Source organism: Mycteria americana, chromosome Z (assembly GCF_035582795.1).
Source record: "Mycteria americana isolate JAX WOST 10 ecotype Jacksonville Zoo and Gardens chromosome Z, USCA_MyAme_1.0, whole genome shotgun sequence".
Classification (NCBI taxonomy): Eukaryota; Metazoa; Chordata; class Aves; order Ciconiiformes; family Ciconiidae; genus Mycteria; species Mycteria americana.
In genome coordinates this window covers 57,988,864-58,007,365 of record NC_134396.1, presented here as the reverse complement: position 1 = coordinate 58,007,365, position 18,502 = coordinate 57,988,864, and the positions used below count along the sequence as shown (strand labels likewise).

The 18,502-nt window shown below is 40.4% G+C and overlaps 1 protein-coding gene across 4 annotated transcripts in view; it reads left to right on the top strand.

The window, feature by feature from the left end:
• Positions 1 to 11,253, top strand: part of GRAMD2B (GRAM domain containing 2B) — a 32,210-nt gene extending 20,957 nt beyond the window's left edge. For all 4 annotated transcript variants that reach the window (XM_075527111.1, XM_075527110.1, XM_075527109.1 and 1 more), the window contains exons 6-14: positions 889 to 984; positions 1,968 to 2,039; positions 2,159 to 2,239; positions 2,940 to 3,051; positions 4,678 to 4,800; positions 4,992 to 5,079; positions 5,525 to 5,626; positions 7,463 to 7,556; positions 11,026 to 11,253. In XM_075527111.1, the coding sequence (XP_075383226.1) occupies positions 889 to 984; positions 1,968 to 2,039; positions 2,159 to 2,239; positions 2,940 to 3,051; positions 4,678 to 4,800; positions 4,992 to 5,079; positions 5,525 to 5,626; positions 7,463 to 7,556; positions 11,026 to 11,067 (810 nt within the window). In that variant the 3' untranslated portion in view covers positions 11,068 to 11,253. The remainder of the gene's footprint in view (positions 1 to 888; positions 985 to 1,967; positions 2,040 to 2,158; positions 2,240 to 2,939; positions 3,052 to 4,677; positions 4,801 to 4,991; positions 5,080 to 5,524; positions 5,627 to 7,462; positions 7,557 to 11,025) is intronic.
• Positions 11,254 to 18,502: the final 7,249 nt, after the last annotated feature.

Here is an 18,502-nt window from a genome sequence, read left to right as displayed (position 1 = left end):
CAGGATTGAATAAGCTTTGAAAGACACCACTGTCTTTCCAGGTAGTTCTGTTTTGGCTATATATATTGGCCTTGAGTCTTTCCTGGAGCTAAGCATTATCTTATGCAATTTAGTTGCTTTCCAAGTTGCCTGCAGGTAAACCTTGTTTCCTGAAATAATTATTACTTTTCAGCTGAAAGTCAAACCAGGTATTCAGTCCTTTGTAATACAGGGTTTACAAGGAGAGCCCATACAGAATATCTGAAGTGAAATACTCTGAAACCTAGCAGGCATTAAGTTAATGGGGTTGGATGTAAACACAAAGCAGGAAGGAAAATTGAGAAATTTTCAATGGAAATGTAGACAATCTGGATGGGACACACAGGAATCAGTTTAAGTAAGTCAGTGGGTGTCTGAGTATTGGATTTTTCAACATTACTGAAGGATGAGCTGTTTACTCAGCTGCTTGTTGCAGACTAAAGGATCTGTAAGTGGTGAGAAGACTTTTATGTTCATTCTTCAACACGCCTCTCTTGTCTGATGTGTTCTGAAATGTTTTGTTTCTAAACAAAGAAGCCTAGCTTTAAGACTGGTTTGTTCTGCAGATCTACAGTGAACTAAGCCTGTAGTCTTATAAGAGCTGGAAGGGATCAGGAAAGGAAGACACAAACAAAAGCCTGGATTGGCATCTGATAAAAACAGAAGTAAAAAAGTTAAGAAATAGTAATAATCTGAAACCATACCTGCTCCATATGAAATATTAATAATCAGGGACGTAGTGGAGAAATCTTTAAGTGAAGAGTGTTGAAGGTCTGGCTTATCACAGTTGGTAGGCTGGCACCTTGTGAAAGAGCATGCAGATTGGTATGTGCGTATTGGGACTCTAACACTACATTGATCTTGTTTCAGATTAGTATACCTGTGCTCTCGGTGACACTTTTGAAGAAAACCAAAACTGCCCTTCTTGTGCCAAATGCTCTGATCATAGCAACAGTCACAGATAGGGTAAGTACTGGTAGAGGGTGAAGCTATTGCACTCTGCCTGCTTTCTTTTTCGGTTTTGTTTTCTACTTCTGTTTTTCTCCCTACTTATTGGCAGTAATATGAGGGATTCTTGAACGTGCCAAGTGGCCATTTAAACAGCTATAGGAATTGGTCGTATGTGGGCAATTAGACTTAGGACCCTGGAGGATCTCTTTTCTTAGGAGATGATTCTAGCTTCTTCTGCCTTCTCTCTTGTGACAGGCATTTTTATTCCTACTACTAACTCCCTGTCTTTTTTCTTTGGATCTGCAGTAAACAAAGTTATGTAGAACTTGGTGAGAAAATAAGAAATAGAATCTTTGGTTGCCACCTGCTCTCTGTAGTCTACCATTCCCCATTCTCCAAGACTGCTGTGTAGTAGCACTGGGGAACTGAAACAGCTGGGTCAGGAAGTGCATGCACAGAGGGTTACCTGCCTTGTTGGCAGCTCTGACATTTCATTTACGTGGGTCTCTTACCTGACCAGCAATACCTTAGATGCACAAAATACAGTTGCTTACGGTGATACTCAGGAATAGTAATTGCATCAATCAGTAGAAAATGTGATTATCCTAAGAGCAGCTTTAGAATCAGCCCATTTTCATTGCATAAATATTTTGTAGATGCAGGAGACTGTACAAAAAACAAGTTGTGGTTTGTTTGGTTTTTTTTTAAAGGGGTAGGTAAACCATAGTATGCAGTCTTTTTTAAAAAAAAAAAAGAACACATCTGGACTATGCTCTGGTTCCTGCAGCAGAACATGATAACTTTTATGTGCCTGTTCTGTGTTCCTTGTGATTGATGTCAGGTCATAGGCTTCGGAGGAGTGGAGGTTTTTCCTGCTATATGAAAGTTCTTGAAAATAGTTTGTTGATCAGCAAAGCCATCTATCAGTTTTATTTAGACAAAAGGAAGCTTGTACGGTATGCCTTTTCTCAAACAGTTTCGGAACTTTTGTTTTTCAGTACATGTTTGTCTCCTTACTCTCCAGAGATACCACCTACAAGCTATTAAAATCTATCTGTAGACATCTTGAGGTAAGTACTAACAGGAGTGAAGATGTATGTAGCTTTGTGTTCATTATTACTGCTTTCCTGCTTTTAAATGCTGGATAGTTTCTGAGTGTGTTCCTTGTTAACACTGCTACTTTTTTCAGGATACAAGCATGGGCAACAGTTCAAATCCCTCTTCTGCAGAAAACAGCTTCAGGGCTGATCGTCCTACAACTCTGCCCTTGGTAAATGGCTTAGATGTTTGTTCTTTTGTTGTATGGCACCTTTTATTGCAAGTACTACTTATAATGTCTGAAGAAAGGAAACTGAAGGAAATCATGACATCTGTTTCTAAAAATTCCATGATTTTTTAACATTAGGAAGCAGTGGGAATGATTTGTATAGGTATAATTTGATCTGATCATGTGCAGTATGTATACATGTGTATGCTTTGGATGTATTCCAAGGTCTGTATGCTCTAGATATGTCTCTTTAGCAGTCAGGTTTCACAGCGCTCTGTACTGACTTAAAGTTGCTTCTTCTCTGCCATGAACAGTTTTTGAAGTGTTCATAGTTGCAGTCCTTCCTCTGTAAGGCAATTCAGACATGTGAAAGAGCTGTGTAGCCACATGTGATGACCAGGGTCTAATTCTAGTAATGCCTGTCCTGGACTTCTCAGTTTGTCTAACTTAACAGTCTCTTTCCATTAAAGCACACAGACTTAATCACTTCAATGAAGGCAGGGAATGAGGCTTGAATTCTGGTGATCGTACAGGGCTTATTTTGCCAACTTGACCTCAACATCTTGATATCAGAGATTGTTCCTGGTTAATCAGGTTTAAATCTGTAATTGTTGGTTCAGTTTCTAGAGGGAGGTCAGAGGAAATAAGGTTGCTTAGATTTAGAACAGGGCTGAGCTTTCTTGTGACTCTTTCTCACCATCAGGATTTCAATGAAGACTATTCTGATCTGGATGGAATAGTGCAGCAGCGGAGACAAGAGATGGAAGAGTCCAGCAGCACAGGCTCACAGACCCCAGAGCTGGAATGCTTCCCAGGTGAGTGGGATCGTGGGGCCCCAAGAAAATGAGAATGGCTTAGCTCTCAGTTTTGCTTCTGTAATCCCTTCTGATGTAGAATCTACGTTCTCCACGGTCCTGGAGAATTACTTTTTTTTTTTTAAGGTCTTCCTCAAAGCCACAATAGCTGCATTTCCATTATTATATCCCTTTGCAATCCAGACTCAGGCAATGACTTGGTCAGCAGTGGATCTATCTGTCACTACTGCCTCCAGCTGCTTATCCATGTGCTATCTGCTCCCCGCATCCCCCATCAGTTGTGCTAGCACAGATACAATGTAGGAGATGTTCCTCCTTTAAAAAAAAGAAAAACAAAGAAACAAACCCCCCTATTCTAAAGTAGTTCAAGTCACAGTGTAACTTCTTCTAATCTCTACAAATAACATTCTGTACTGTGGTGGCTTTTAGTCACCGAAAAAGTTATTTTTGACATGTTCACCTAATTAGTAGGCATGCTGTGTAGAAACTCACTGCGTATAAGTTCATAAGTACAGCAGAACTTGTTTTATGTAGCACATGCTGAATGTTATTAGCAAAACCTAGGGTATTATTCTGCTGTACAATTAATATATATTAACATTACTTTGTTGTTATGCTTTTATTACTCCAGGTTCCATCTTGACTGTAAAAGAATTTGTTTAATAAGAAACTTTTACCATAACTTTTAAATGAAATACTATCTTTTTTTTTATAGCAGTTTTCTGTCCCATTAGTTTTAATTAACTCTTCTTTTTTCCTATGTGTCCTTTGTTCAGTGGTATGATTTGGGGCTATTTGCTTTCATTGGTCTTTGGTATTTACTGTGTGTGTATTTTTAATTGTTTGGTGGTGTTTGTGAAGCAGTAACTAAATTGTAGTGTCATCACTTGCCACATGAATGCTTCTGAATAATGATTTAACTTGCTGTCTTACTTTTTTACAGCTAATAACTACTTCAAACCTTTCCATTTTCCACAACTGAAAAAACAATATCCAGTTAAAGAATCACCCTAGCAAAAGGAATTGAGGGGTAGGGGGGGAACACATCTGTCACTTGTGGTTCTGTTTCTTGTGCATCATTAGAGCAGTCCAGGGTATGCAAGTAAAGCATGAACAAAACTGAGTGTGACTGGATTTTTCTGTCCCATTTCTTTCAAGACATTGTCTGCATTTAAAAAAACAGTCAGGAAAGAGAGTTATAGTCTCCTTTTTAAAGTAACAATTCAATATTTCAATTTGATGTTGCTATTAAAGTAATTTGGAATCATTACTATAGCATATTCAGTCTTTTTGAGAGATGAATTCTGTGTCTGTATAATCTTCTGACTGGAAATTGAATGATAACCTTCAAAGTTTGCACAAGTTGCCATCTTTCAAAGGATCTGGAAATGTAAATGCAGCATACATCATCCTCTTCCAGTCCAGGTGCTTCTTTATTTTTTGTGATGATGTGGAATTACTATGCAAACTGTTTTAAGGCTACTAAACCTACTGCTGCTTTCTATCCAAGTCCAGAAATGCACCTTTTAAAATCCTCCTCTTCTCCTACTCCTTGACTATCTTAAGCTACCAAGAGCTTCCTTTGACTTCATATTTGAGCTTTATTAAAAATCTTGCTTTTGACAGATTATCATGTCGTTGAGACACAGGCTCACTTGAAAGTTTCCAAGGCTGAGGCAAAGTCTGTCCGTTCAGATGCACACAGTAAACGCGGACCTGACGGAAAAACCCAGAACAGTCCTCGAAATGGTAAGGAGTCAGGGCAGATCTTCAGCTGGTGTTAGTTGAGATAAGTTTGCATAGTTATATCAGTTCACATAACTTGGAAGATATCTTTCTTGTTTATCCTTCTGTTTATATATCTGTCGCATGGTTCAAAACACTGTTTGTGTGCCGTGGTCTGCTTTGATCAAAGTAACACTTCGTTCTTTTTCTCACAGGCGATTCTGAAGCCTTCAGGTTCTTCCACAAAGTGAAGTCCCAGAAGCTCTTATCTCTGAACCATGTACTTATATTTTACGCAGTTCTGTAAGTTAGCAATTAATACCAAGATTGTCAAAATACTAGGATTTTCTTATGTTTACATAGATTATATTAATCTAAGCTTCACTTGAAAAAAGTAAATTATTGGCAATTGTGGCCTTTATACTTTTCAGAAGTAGAAATGCTGGGGCAGGCTTTCTTAACAGGCCTTTTACTTTTAAAAGCAAAGAGTCTTTTGGTTCAGGAGACGTTAAAAGAGTTTAACTACTTCCAAGTTCATTTGGCATGTCACTTAGCAAAGCCATACTCAAGGCTGAGATTTTCATAACTGTCTGAATGCCACTGATGGGTATTCCCGAGGTGTTTCTAACAATGATACCTTTATTATTCAACAGGTACAAGTAACAATTTAAATGGGTTTTAACATTAAATTTGTCAGGTACCTCTAAAGTTTCCATTAACTGATGTACCTTATTTTTCTCTTTTACAGTGTTTGTGTATTAATATTTTCTACATTCTACATGAGATATAAAATCAGTGTCCTGGAGGAGCGTCTTGTTTCCATCACATCCTTTGATTCACATATTAAGGAGTAAGATACACTCTCTAAAATTTGGGGCTTTTAAAATCTTTTTCCAGTATCTGTCATGCTCATCTATTTTCTTCAGAAACTACTGTGATACTGTAGTCCTCTTGTGATACTTTAGTGTCCTGTAGTTCTTGTATCTGTACTAGCCTCATCTCACAGCTTTCTGTTTAAGACTTTTAGTACAAATGTGATATATCATGGTGTTCTACTGCCTTGAGAATGTTTCAGGTAGCTGTGAGTAACTTAAGTGTAAACTGCTGAATTGAGCAGTTCCTTACCAGAGCAATGATTCTGTGGAAAAGCTGTAACTTCTGTCTTCAGTCTTATCAATGTCATTTGATTAGCCTAAGATGACACAAGGTACTTCATAATCTTTGGGCTAATACATCTGACTTGCTTGTATAATGTTTTCTAAAGCTTTGGCCTGCCTATATCCTCTTTAGAAAGTGATATCCTGTCTTGCTAAACTAAAATTAAAAAAAAAAAAAAAAAAAAAAAACCACCAACCTCCCACACCACAAAACCAAATGAACCAAACCAAAAAAAATCCAAACACACCAAGGGAGGATTGTTTGTGTATTTGAAGAGGAAATAAGGAAAGGGGCTATAGTTCCACTGATAGTTCTATTCTGTAGCTAGAGTCATGGATGTCATCTGCCCCTGCATATTTTTTTTTTTTTTTAATCTCCATGTTGCATGGATAGGAAATATGCAAATGTCAAATGGAGAGGCAGTGCAGGGGCATACACCACAGAAGTATGCCACTGTAAGTTGTATCAGCTTCCTGTTCCTCTCTTAGGACAGAAGGCAGTTAACTGCATACTGCTGAGAACATTAATCAGTTTATTCAGCATTAAATTTTGCATTAACTCTTCTCCCCTTCTTATAACTGATTTTTTTCTGAGCTGCTCTGAAAAGCATGGCTTAAAAAGTAATTTATAAATCTCGCTGCAAAACCTGCAGCCACATGCAGCATCACTGGGAATGCTGACAGCTGGAGAAACACCACCTGAGAAACAGTGGGGAAAAATAAAATTTAAGCCAGAGCCGTACCCAGGCTGGGTGGAACTGTCTGCAAAGTGTTTCAAACCCGTAGCAAGTTCTTGAATAAGGGTGCTTCTTAATTCAGCTTTCTTTGACCCATCCATGACGAACAGGTCACTCTGACAATGCACTTGTGGTCATATTGAACAATGATCATGCTGCTTAGGATCCAACTGCTCTCACCTGTCTTCTGTGGAAAGAAGTAGGACTTGTATGCATTTGTCAGAAGACAGAGCTAGGTTCTTGATAAAAAAGGAATATGGAGGAAATGGTTCTTTATCTTAAACAGGCTTGCATTTATATTTTACCAACAACGCAAGGAGAGGGGTAAACCTACCTCTAACAGCAGGCAATGTCAAAAGCCATTTTCCCACTCTTAGCGTGTTTTGATTAGCAGGATGCTGTGTCCCTCTTCTGAAGCACTCTTACACAAGAAAGTCCTGCTTTCTGTTGCTCTGCTCCTAAATGTAACAAGATACAGGATGATCTAATGTGTACTTCTACAACGTCAAGGGGTTGGGCTTTTTGATTTCCTGCAAGTCACAGGACATGGAACTTATGCAACTTTTCAACTTATTTCTAGTGTAAATAGCTGTAAAGTTTTCCATCCAAACTTCTGGAAAATGAGACCACATAAAGAATCTAGTCAAGAGCACAAAAGTGACTTAGGCCTTTATTTCTGTAAACAAGTACAGTTCACAATGTCACCATTGTATTCCCACTACATGTATCTCTCCGTTCTGTTTTCCTTTTTTTCACTTCTGTCACACTTAACTTCTTTATTCTGTTTGACAGACATCCAGTGCTCCGAAGTTTGGGATCTCATCTGCAAATTAATGCTGATGCCCTTTGTGATGAGTTAACCGCTAATCTTATAAAATTGGAAAAGGTAACTTCCTATGATATAACGCAAATGCTGATCCACTAATCAGGTTCATGCTGAATTTCTATGGTCTGTTATTTTGAAAAGTGCCAAGTTACCCCCAGATTTGATACCAGAAGTTGGCATGTTTTCCTAGACAAAGGACTGGTTTTTGGACTGTAAATTAACCAAAGTACAAGAATTGGTATGTATAAATGTTTTGCCTTGAGCTGAGGCTTACAACCAGGAATACTAATAAACTGGACATTTCAGGGGTGATTATTGTGTGTAGTGATCTAAATTTTTTTGTTGTTGTTCATCAAGGCTAAGGATTCTGAACTTAACCTTTATTACTATTTTATGAAATTTTCTGTCTGGGAGTTTTGTTTGAGTTTTGTTTTTTCAGTTAAGAAAAACAATGCTGGCTTTCATATATAGTCAGCCTCTTCATATGAAGTGGCTGGAATCTGCCTGTTTCACTTTAGTAACACAAATGCTGCTGCACCAGTTGTGTAATTCCCTATACCTGACCTTTACTTTTTACCATTTTCTAATGGCAAAATAAATGCACTTACTGACTTAAATTGGAAACCTATGCAAAACAAGAGTGAGTGTGCGGACCTTATTTCCACTTTAGGTATTGTGTGGGGTAACCTTGGCCAGCCCTCAGATGCCCGCCTAGCCACTCTCAATTCCCCTTCCTAGCAGGGCAGGGGGAGAAAATAGGATAAGAAAGCTCATGGGTCAAGATAAAGGCAAGGAGATTGCTCACCAGTTACCATTGCAGGCAAAACAGACTCTACTTGGGGAAAATCAATTTAATATAGTGGCAGTTAAAATAGATTTGGGTAGTGAGAAACAAGGACAAATGATAGAACAATACCTTTCTTCCCCGCTGCTCAACTTCACTCCTTCGCTCCTGACTCCTCACCCCACTCCCTGCCCCGCAAGTGGGGCTGGGGGGGGTTGCAGTCAGTACATAACAATTTTCTCTCTGCTGCTCCTTTCTTCCTCTATTTTCCCCCTGCTGCAGCATGGGCTCCTCCAAGGGCTCCAGTTCTTCAGGAAACAACTTTCCCAGGTGCTCCACCACCATTTTGGCTGAGGGGCTCGGCTGTGCCCTCTGGTGTGTCCATTGGAAGCTGCTGGAACGGCCGTGTCCAGCCCCTGGCCTCTTCCCACAGAGCTGCCCCTGCAGCCCCCATCCAACCCCTGCCCCCAAACCTTGACAATGGCACCCAGTAGGTGTATGAAATGTTATGTATTGGGAACACATACCCTGGCGAAGCATGAAAAAAAGTATTAGTGGAGCGAACACAAAAGCTACTTGAATTCCTATGTGCTTAAGTCACATGGGATATTTTTGCCTCTCTCTCTAAAACTGAGTGCATGCCAAGGTCTTTCAACACCTTTTTTCCCCAAACCAAGTTTCTCAAATAGCATAAAGCTAGGATTATGTAATAGCACTGTTTAGCTGTGTGCCATAGGTTTTACAGAGACTGCCAAAAAGAGGTTTCTCTCCCCCCACATCTCCACCCCCTTGGCTGGGGAAGTCTAGAGTAATGCTAGCATGACCCCTCTGCATGCTCTGGATAAGAACAACATGACTACAAGGGGGAAATGCTTACCAGATGATTACCAGATACAATCTTTAGCCAAATTAGGTCATTTAAGAGGTTACTGCTTTCCAGCTGTCTGGGACAGGCTGGCAAGATGGTTCATGGGAGACCTTCACTTCATTTAAGTGGGAAGCCAGCCAGCCAGCCCTTTGCAGCCACGCTAAGCTCTTTCCCACTCCCTTATATAGTCTCTGCTTGGAGACGCAGTAAAAGGCAGCTGGATGGTCAGATCATTCAGCTATTCCAAGAGAAGTGACCTTCTGTCCTGAATTAGAGTCTTAAGTCATGTGGGTTTTTTTCAGTTAGTGTCTACAGGATTGGACTCTTAAAGTCTTATCTTGTATTTGCCAAATACTCAAGACACAATCAACTGCTGTGCATACAAGCTAAATGAGTATTGCCTGTAGCTGCGTATTACCACATCCCTGCCGTCTCAAATCTAGATGAGCGGTAGTTAGAACAGGATGTTTGACCCTACTTTTGTACTGCAAGACTGGTAGAAATCTAATAGCTTTATGTTCTCTGAGCAAAGTTACTGCAGTTGCTTAACTGTTTCATATGCCTTAGTGAAACATGCTAGTAATTGGCTGCAGCTGGCTTCAGCAGCAAAGGTAGCATAAAAGTTCCAGTGTAACTTGTCATCTCTCATCTCACTTCCTGTGCAACTGCAGCATTGTAAACTAGAGCACAGAAATTATCTAGGTTAAAAACTAAAAATTATTCTCCAGTTAAAAAATGTTCAGTGCAAGAATACGTTGCAATGACTTCTTGACTGTGACCTTGTGATTTTTTTAAGCTCTACTTCATACCTGGAGCCAAGGAATTACCATGGCTTAGCAGAATTTTGCTTTGGCATTTAAGTGTATTTAACAGGTTGTTAAAATGCACTGTATCTATCAGAGGATAAAGCATTAAATTGGGGGAGGGAAAACATGGCCTAATGTTACTCATACCTTTATTCTAATGTACCTTGTGAAAAGGAAATTCCTGTGTATGTGTTAAGTGACTCTTACAAAATTAGGTGCTTCTTACTGTTTTCCTTTCCCCAAAATGCCTCGCTTGAAAAAGGTGTGCATCTGGTCTAGAAATCATGAGATAGGATTAAGAAGTGGTATCCTTGAACAGGAAGTACAATGGCTCCACAAATTCAAGTCTGAAAGTAGCTGTGACTAAACTTTCTGTAGCCAGTGACTGCTAGTTACTAAGATACAGGGAACACATGTGCCAGGGGATGTGACCCACTATATTCCCCGCTCTCTGCTTTTAAGGACAAGGAGATGAAAGGTGGATAAATAGGCTGTGTAAAATAGGTCTGTGCAAATCATCCTTGAGGATGCAACTGGCTGGCATTGCCTTCAGTGTAACTAAGGGAAGGCAACCCACAATTGGTACAGTAAATCTGGCAAGTGGACACGTCTGTTAATAGTTAGAAGACCTTATTTTGCTGCGCATACGTCATAGCCGGCTGTGTAGTTGAAGCTGTTACAAAACTATTTGAATTATCCACTTAAACATAAGAGCTGCAATTTTGAGGCTTTTATTGGGTTTTTATCAAGTTCGAAATAGAGTTTCTTGTCCCTTTCTTTCTAGCTCTAGTTTTTTTCTATCTTATTTTCTCATACCTAAGGAGAAAATCTATAGGAGGAAATTGCAGGAGATACTCATAATACGGAAGTTAGGTGTGCTGCTGGCTGATCGTATCCAGATGTTTCTTTTGACTCTAGTGCAGAAAGCATTTAACATGAATACCATTGGTATGAATAGTTGTGACAATTAACGTGCACACAGAGAGTGTATTGAAGAGTATGTCTTAATTTTTTTTTTAAATGCAGTATAACACTTCCTGCTTCCCAATTATTTTTCTCTCTTTTTCTAAGATACAGAACAACTTACAAAAACTACTTGAAGATGGTGAATGAAACGTCGATGTTCTTGGACTGCTTCGGACCTCATTCTTCTGTCTTGACAAACAGTTCCAAAGGAGCTCTGCTGGCCAGAGTTCAAGCTTCTTTATTTTCAGTCCAAGCCAAGGTTAAACTACTGTAAAGCTCATGTCATAATACAGAAAGTCAGTTTATTCTTGAGCATGTATCTATATGTTTTGATCTACATGTATCTATATGTTTTGATCTACATGTATCTATATGTTTTGAAAATAAGGGGATTTTTCCTTCTCTGTTATGTGTGAATTAATGGATTTTATAGCTTGCTTGATTCTAGACTTGCTTACACCAGTGCAAACCTGGTGCAACTCCTTTTACCTCAGCATTTGCTTTCTGCCTATTGTCATTGAAGTATAAATGGTAAGAATCAGTCATGACTCATGTGCTGAAGTGTTGTGTGAATGAGCTGGTATCTGTCTCAGCTATGGTTATGGATCGGTGCTGTGCTCTTCGTTTTTACTAATTTGTGCCCTGGCATCCCAAAGATCAGAAAACAGACGCCTCTGGATTTGGTTATGTGAAGTTCTGAATGTTCAAGGTATGCTGAGTTCGCAGGTGCTGTAAAAAGGCTCAATTCCACTTTCTGTGGCATTGCATCACTGCTGAGGGTAAGGTCTGTTTCTACTGGGCATTCAATTTCCATTGAAGTCAAGCTTGAAATATGCATGGACTCACCAACTTGCAGTCAAGTTGCTTATAAATAGCAGTATGGGTATGACATGTTTGCACAACTTAGAACTGCTAGGTTTTTTGTCCACTCATATGGTCTCTGTCCATTAAGTTAATCATTGTGAAGACCCTCAGTCAGCTTTCCTTGGAGTTGCATGGGGTTTTGGTTGGCTGAGCAAGTGCAATTTGTGTTCCAGTTGATGGAAATCTAGTCTTGATATGTGACTCCAAGGACCAGGTATTTCCACATAATAAGAACTTGTGAATTAATGATGCAGTAATACAATCAGTAGAGTGAATGAAAAAGTGGACACCTGCTTTGTTATATCATACTATTTTTTTCACAGTGCCTAAGATGGGCTAACTGGGGATTTTAGCTTTCTCATTTCAGGTTAGTTTTTAAAAAGCAGTATTTAGGATAATAACTAGTATCTGTAAAGTAACAGTATTGTTTATAATATGCTATGCATTTTATAACCATTTCTGTGAAATGTACCTCCTTTGTTTAAATAAACTTTTTTTAAAACAGATTCAGTTTTTAGAGATTCATTTAAGAGATTCAGTACTATAATTTGGATGAACCCAATTCCATCCATCAGTTTTAGTCAAATATGATACTCATGATCTGAGTAGGCTCATACCTCTCAATTCAAAGTTTGTGCAAAACCCGGTACCCAACACACAGGGTTAGGAACTGCATCCTGCTGATGTGCTTCCTCTTACTCAGCTGTGCTCAAGGTCTTCCTAGACTGCAACAGTAGGAGCAAATTTGGACCCCAGAGTTTTGAGGAAATGTTTATAGTTTTCTCAGGCGATTCCTCCTTGAAGGATATTGGATGAGTGTTGTAATGTTGAGGCAGCTGAGAGAGCCCGATGTGCTCTCCAATGTGTCTGCCTGGTTCAAGTTTCCATCTGAGCATGGTCTGTCAGAAATCTGTGAGATTTGACTGTTCTCCCTGTTGCAGCCTCTGCGTTTCCTTCCTCAGCTATCATGAGATTATCGTAATACTTAGTTTCACAGGAAAAAATTGAAATAAGTTGTTTTTTTCTTCTTCTTTTTCCATCCTTTTCCCTACTCTCCTTTCACAGTTAGACAGCTTATGCAACATTTTGGACTCTGACCTTACCCTCTCCCTTCTTCTCTACCTCTCCCTTTAATTCTGTATCAGTAACACAAGTCTGTAGTTCTGTTTATGGTTTAAAAATTGATGCCACAAGTCACCTTTCTCAAAGGAACTTCAAGCAAACTTGATTGTATCCAGCAGCTGGGCTGAGTTAGCCTATTCCTCCATTACATCATCAAGGATGTGCTTTGCTATAGGAAAACAAGGGGAGAGAGAATATTTGGCATGTGCATTATGTAAAGCAGGCAGGCTAAGCCCTCATTATTAGCCATAAGCAAACAGAATAATTACCGGAGTGAATGAGTAATCAGAGGTGGATGCGTGCCCTTTAGCCCCTTGCGGCAGCGTGCCAGGGGAGGTGAGTCTGGACAAAGGTCTAACGGTGTCTTTCAAATGGAGGAGAAGCAAATTACACTCCAAAGAAAGAAGTGGCACTTGGCGCTTGTGACTCTGGTCACCTCACCTCAGCTCACTGACGCAATTCAACGTGGCCACCTCTCCTCTGCCCTTCAGTCGGTACCCTTGCTCCTCCTTTTCCTAGGAGGAGGAGGAGGATGCCTCAAGGATGTCGTACTGCTCAGAAGGCAGTGCGCGGTTGGGCAGCGCATAGCACTGCGGTAGCTCCAAACTGGGAGACGGAGCGCTTGCAACACCCCGTGGGGGCAAAGTTTAGAAGCGTTAGTGGAGCGGTTTCAGCCCTGCAGTTCAGTCACAAGAGGAGGGGGTTGCCCCAGTCCTCTTGGGGAGGGAAGTAACACCAGCAGTGATGAGCGAGGAAAAGCTGCTTCCTGCGAGGGTGGGAGTTGGGCAAAGAGTAAGGGGGCTTCTCCTCCGGGCATCTGTGGTAGGTAGGGCAAAGAGAGGCCACGAGGAGGGGTTTTGCTGTTTGGCAAAGGTGAAGTGCTAGTTTGCAGAAATAGGTGGGAAAGACGTGTGACTTCAAGGGAAGTCAGAAATCTACACCAAATGTTTAGCACATGGTGTTAATAATGATCTCTTATAATTTGCTGCATGGGCTGCCTGGAAATCTGATTTTAAAAGCCAATTTTCTTATTTCTTTTTGGTTTTGTTTTTCAAATTTTGTCTGTTGTCCCTCACAGCATAGAGGCTGGAATAACAACAACTGGGTTCCACCAGCCGTGAAGGACCGAGTAGTAGTACCAGGTTCTGGCAAGATGCTTTGAAACTGCAGATGTATGGAAGGCAACAGGGGCACATCACTGGTGTTTTCTCTAGTTGTAGTTGGTCACCCAATTATTTTTCCTTAACAGTCTTAGCCCAAGCTTCTTCAGTTCATGTGAGTGCTTATTCTAAGGGAGAAAAAAACCCAAATGAACAAACAGCTGCTTGATTTTCTTTCTCAGAAAATTAATTTTAAGGAAACACCCCAGACACTTAGGTGATTGTGGGTAGGAGTTATACACAAGACCTGACTTTCCCACATACATTCTGCTGATGTCCAGCAAGTGGAGTTCTTACATCCTGGCCTGGCGAGACTAATTTAAAGCGTTTTTCTCCACCACACTGGTATGCGCGTGTACCAAATAGTTGCTGGGGAGGAGGGGAAAACATGGAAGTATCTTACAGGCATGATTTTCTGATGTTTGGGAATTCATCGATCTTCAGGCTACTGTCAAGAGCAGGAGTCCTTTCCATTTCTCCTCTCTCCCATATTCCCAGTTGTTATTTTCTTGTGCATTTTCACAGATAGCAGAACGGAGGCGAAAAAGTAATGTGGGTTTGGAGAGGCTGGTTGGGTTGAGGAGTTGTTGAATTAGTTTTCTGCCGAATTAGTTGCCTGAACTGGCTTGGACTGAGGGGTATCACGTTTATGATACTGTTGGTGTGAAGGATGCAACTTCCTCCAAGAAGGGGGGAAAAAAAGCCCCCTCTCAGCAGAACATGAAAGGTAGTAACTCCCGCTAGCATTTTGATTTTAATACTATCACTGCTTTCACCTGAACCTTCCTGCAGGTGTGTAGTAATGCTCTCTGCTTCCTGCCATGCCCACACTTTCATTTCCAAGTTTCCAGCTCATAGTCAGCTGACAAACACTAAATAAATCTCCGGGTTGGTGCTATCCAGGCCTTTGCGGGCTATTGCTCAGCTGGTTCAGCTGCAGCTGCTAGTGAGGTGTTACTCCTAAGAACATAGGAGATTTTGCATTTACAGAGCAGGTGTGATGTGCAATAAAGATCATGAAAACCTGGCTATTTAAACAGAAAACTGAGCGAACAGTTTCTTTTGTGCTCAGTGCCTCTGTGTGTGCTTCTGTAAACAGCAGAGGAATAATGTTGTTTGAAAGGATTTTGCCAGCACCCGCTTTCAGTTTGCCTGGTGAGACTATCCGAGTCTAACAGGCAAATTTGCTCAAGTGGGAAAATTGACTAATCTCATTTGACGCTTCCAGGTTTATGGCTTGAACCCCGTGGAGCTTTCTGCTAAACATGGTTGCATGTAATGAGACTTTACAAAAGGGATGGGTTTTTTTGATTTCTTGGATTATAAAATCAGTGTAGTACAATTTTATAACTGTAGAGCTTCATGATAGCCTGTTGTTCAGCGAATAGCCACAACAAAATATATGCCAGTAAATTTCATTTAATTTTCTCTTAAGTTATTCCCTGTTTATCAGTAGTCTTCCTGGATTTCAACAAAAAATCAGTCAAATGCATATAATAAAACAATCTACACTATATGCACTAACTCAGCAGCACTTACAAGAGTTTATTCCCTGAGCTTCACACAATGTTATGATGCCTATATTCCTGTCCAAAATATAGGCATTTCATTGATGTATACATAGTTGCTTTTTAGACCTTCTGGTTTTCCTGCTGCCTTCTACTGACCCTCAAGTTCCCATTTAGTCAAACTCGCCAGGGATACTGTGCCTACTCAGCTTAGATGATTAAATCTAAAATTATTTGGGTGACTAGGCCTACATCCTTATGGCAGCATGGTTAGGAGCCCTTGTCTACACCTGCAATTGCTAGGACCCTCAAAAGGGGATGATCCCAAGAAGGAACTGATTAGAAAAGTGCTCTGAGAGGACACCAGCAGGACTGGTATAATAATCAGAAGCTTTTGTCTTTCTTCCATACCTGGTATCATTTCTATTGTCATTTACAAACAAGCGGTCAGGCTGCAGTACCTTAGCAAGCAGACTTCGGGCAGGAATTCAAGGCAATTGTATGTTAGCGAAGCTTTCCCCAAGCTCGTGTTTTTAATACAAAGAGTATAAGAATATTCCAGCTATCCCCTATTGAAGTTACAAATGCTTTGCATGAGTCACTTTACCTTTTTTCCCCACAATGGGCAGTATTTGTGCCAAAAACCTTCCCTCTCCTGGAAGGTCCAAATACCTTTCCAAGAGTGTTACTGTTGGTGGAAGGAGTAACCACCCTGAATTGGATGTCTGTGTGCTAAGTAGACATCTGTGCCAAAAAAAATGGAAATTAGCTCCTTGAAGAGAGTGTCCTAGAAATTATTGCCCTCCATATACATTTCATACTGACTAGGCTCGCTAGCTGCCAGCCTCTGTGAATTCAGTCTAGGTAGCTCTTTCCCCCTCCCATTTTTTTTTCCGTTTGTCCATTGTGTGTGGAGCCTGTGCCAATGTATTTTATTGTGGATGTGACCTTCTTGCCTTGCCAATTTCTGTACTGGGTTCATTTGGATACTGCTAGAAAGTTCATTATGTTCTTAAAGCTGAAAATATAGCTTTTCCCAGGCTTTACATAACAAACAGGAAGCTCATGTCATGATGCGTGATGATGTAGTAAGTGCATCCTATTCTGCAGGAGTGACACTCTATATTAAGCTTCATAACGAGGATTTATTAGTCTTTGGCAATGCAGGTAGTTTGGACTGTACAATAAAGGCCTCTTCAACTGCTGTTTTCACTTAATGGTATTGATAAGGTAATGTTCCACTGAGTAGGCATTTTAGCAGTGCTTAGCAGGAGATTAAAGGAAAATCATTCCAATGTGCTGTCAAGTACAAAATTAAAAACCAGCTCTTCACACTATCTACAGGTAGATAGACAAGGGCTCCTTCCAAGAAGAAAAGGTAATGAGTAACTTAATTATAACCTCACATGCTGGACCTGGCACGCAGGGCAAAATACAGTGCTGAATCCTTCCCGCTCTTACAACTTGCTGTCGTGGCAATATGCACACGTGGACGCTTTCTGGAGCAGGGGCAAGGTGGGAGGAAAGTCAGCTTGTACTAACAGCTGTTTCCACAACGTATGGAATGAACCATGAACCTTCTCTCACAGATGAATCATGGGAAAAATAAATGCATTACGACATTGGCTTATGATACTAGCGTGAAGAGATGTCCTTCTATGTTTTCCCTCAAAACAGTTCCAAGCAATGCCACTAACAGCACAGATGAAAAAAAAAGTAGATAATCTACATTAGCTGATTTGGAAATTATCAGCCTTCTAAAGGCTCTGATCAACAATAATGGCTATAAGGAAGATGGTTGTTGAGCTGGAAGACTTAAATTTCTTGATTGTGGGAACACATCTTCCACACTTCTCTTCCAAGTCCCTTCATACATTTCTGGTTCTGAAATCACGCTTTGACCATCACAGTAACTCCTCCCATGAAAACAATTCATGGTTTGGGGTCTAATTGAACTAATGAAAGCACAAGAGTTGGATTAGTGTTAGGACTAAAGAAACGAGGGTGCTCAGAGCTGGCTATTGAGAGCCCCCATACTTAGTTATTGCCTCCTTCTGCTTATAACCCATCCTCTGCCTCCATTTCCCTTCTTGTGATACCAGATGTAACCCAGATCCAAAAGGTGATCTATTAAATAGTAACCCATCCAAAAATAGTTAATTTTCCACCAGATATATGAAGAAGAGTCTGTAAGACAGCCCAGTGTCAAAGAAAGGCCTGTTGAGCAATGCCTGAAATCATATTTTAGGAATTTTGCTGACATCACTGCTTTTTGCCCTCTATTGTTGTCTGTAATTTATTGCATGCAAAGTGAAACAACCTTGGAAACTGCAAGAACATTCTGAGGCAATTTCTCTGTATACCTGCCCTGTACCTCTGTGCTTCCCTAAGGAGCCATGGGCACAGACGAGTGAGATGGACTGCATGTGTCAGCAGCAATAACTTAGGCTTCCACACCAACTCTGGTTGCAGTCCTCAACTGTAACCATCAGAGCAAACTCCTCTTAATATATGACAGTGGAGGATTATCAAAGGATCATGTATTTGTCCTGTGATTTTGTTTGTTTGTTTGTTCATGTTCCCTCGGGAAGCAGATAGAGTTACCTAGCACAATCAGACCTGTATTACCATTTCCAACCTAGAGAAATCAGATTTTTTTTAAAGTTGTGACAGCCTTTAATATTAAAGTTGGAAGAATGTCTGTCATGGCAAGTATGCCTCAGAATAAGATGGATTGTAAGCCAAGTGCAATATTCATTTTTCTTCTGCAAAAGGAAGGTTATATGCTGACACACTTCATCATTGGATTTTTTCCTCCTTGTTTTGAACAGTGAAATTAGTCTCCAGGCACCAACACCAAACAGAAAATCACCTCCCTCATCTCTTACTTTCTCTGCTTACCAGTTTTCTTTTCCCATCCACTTCTTT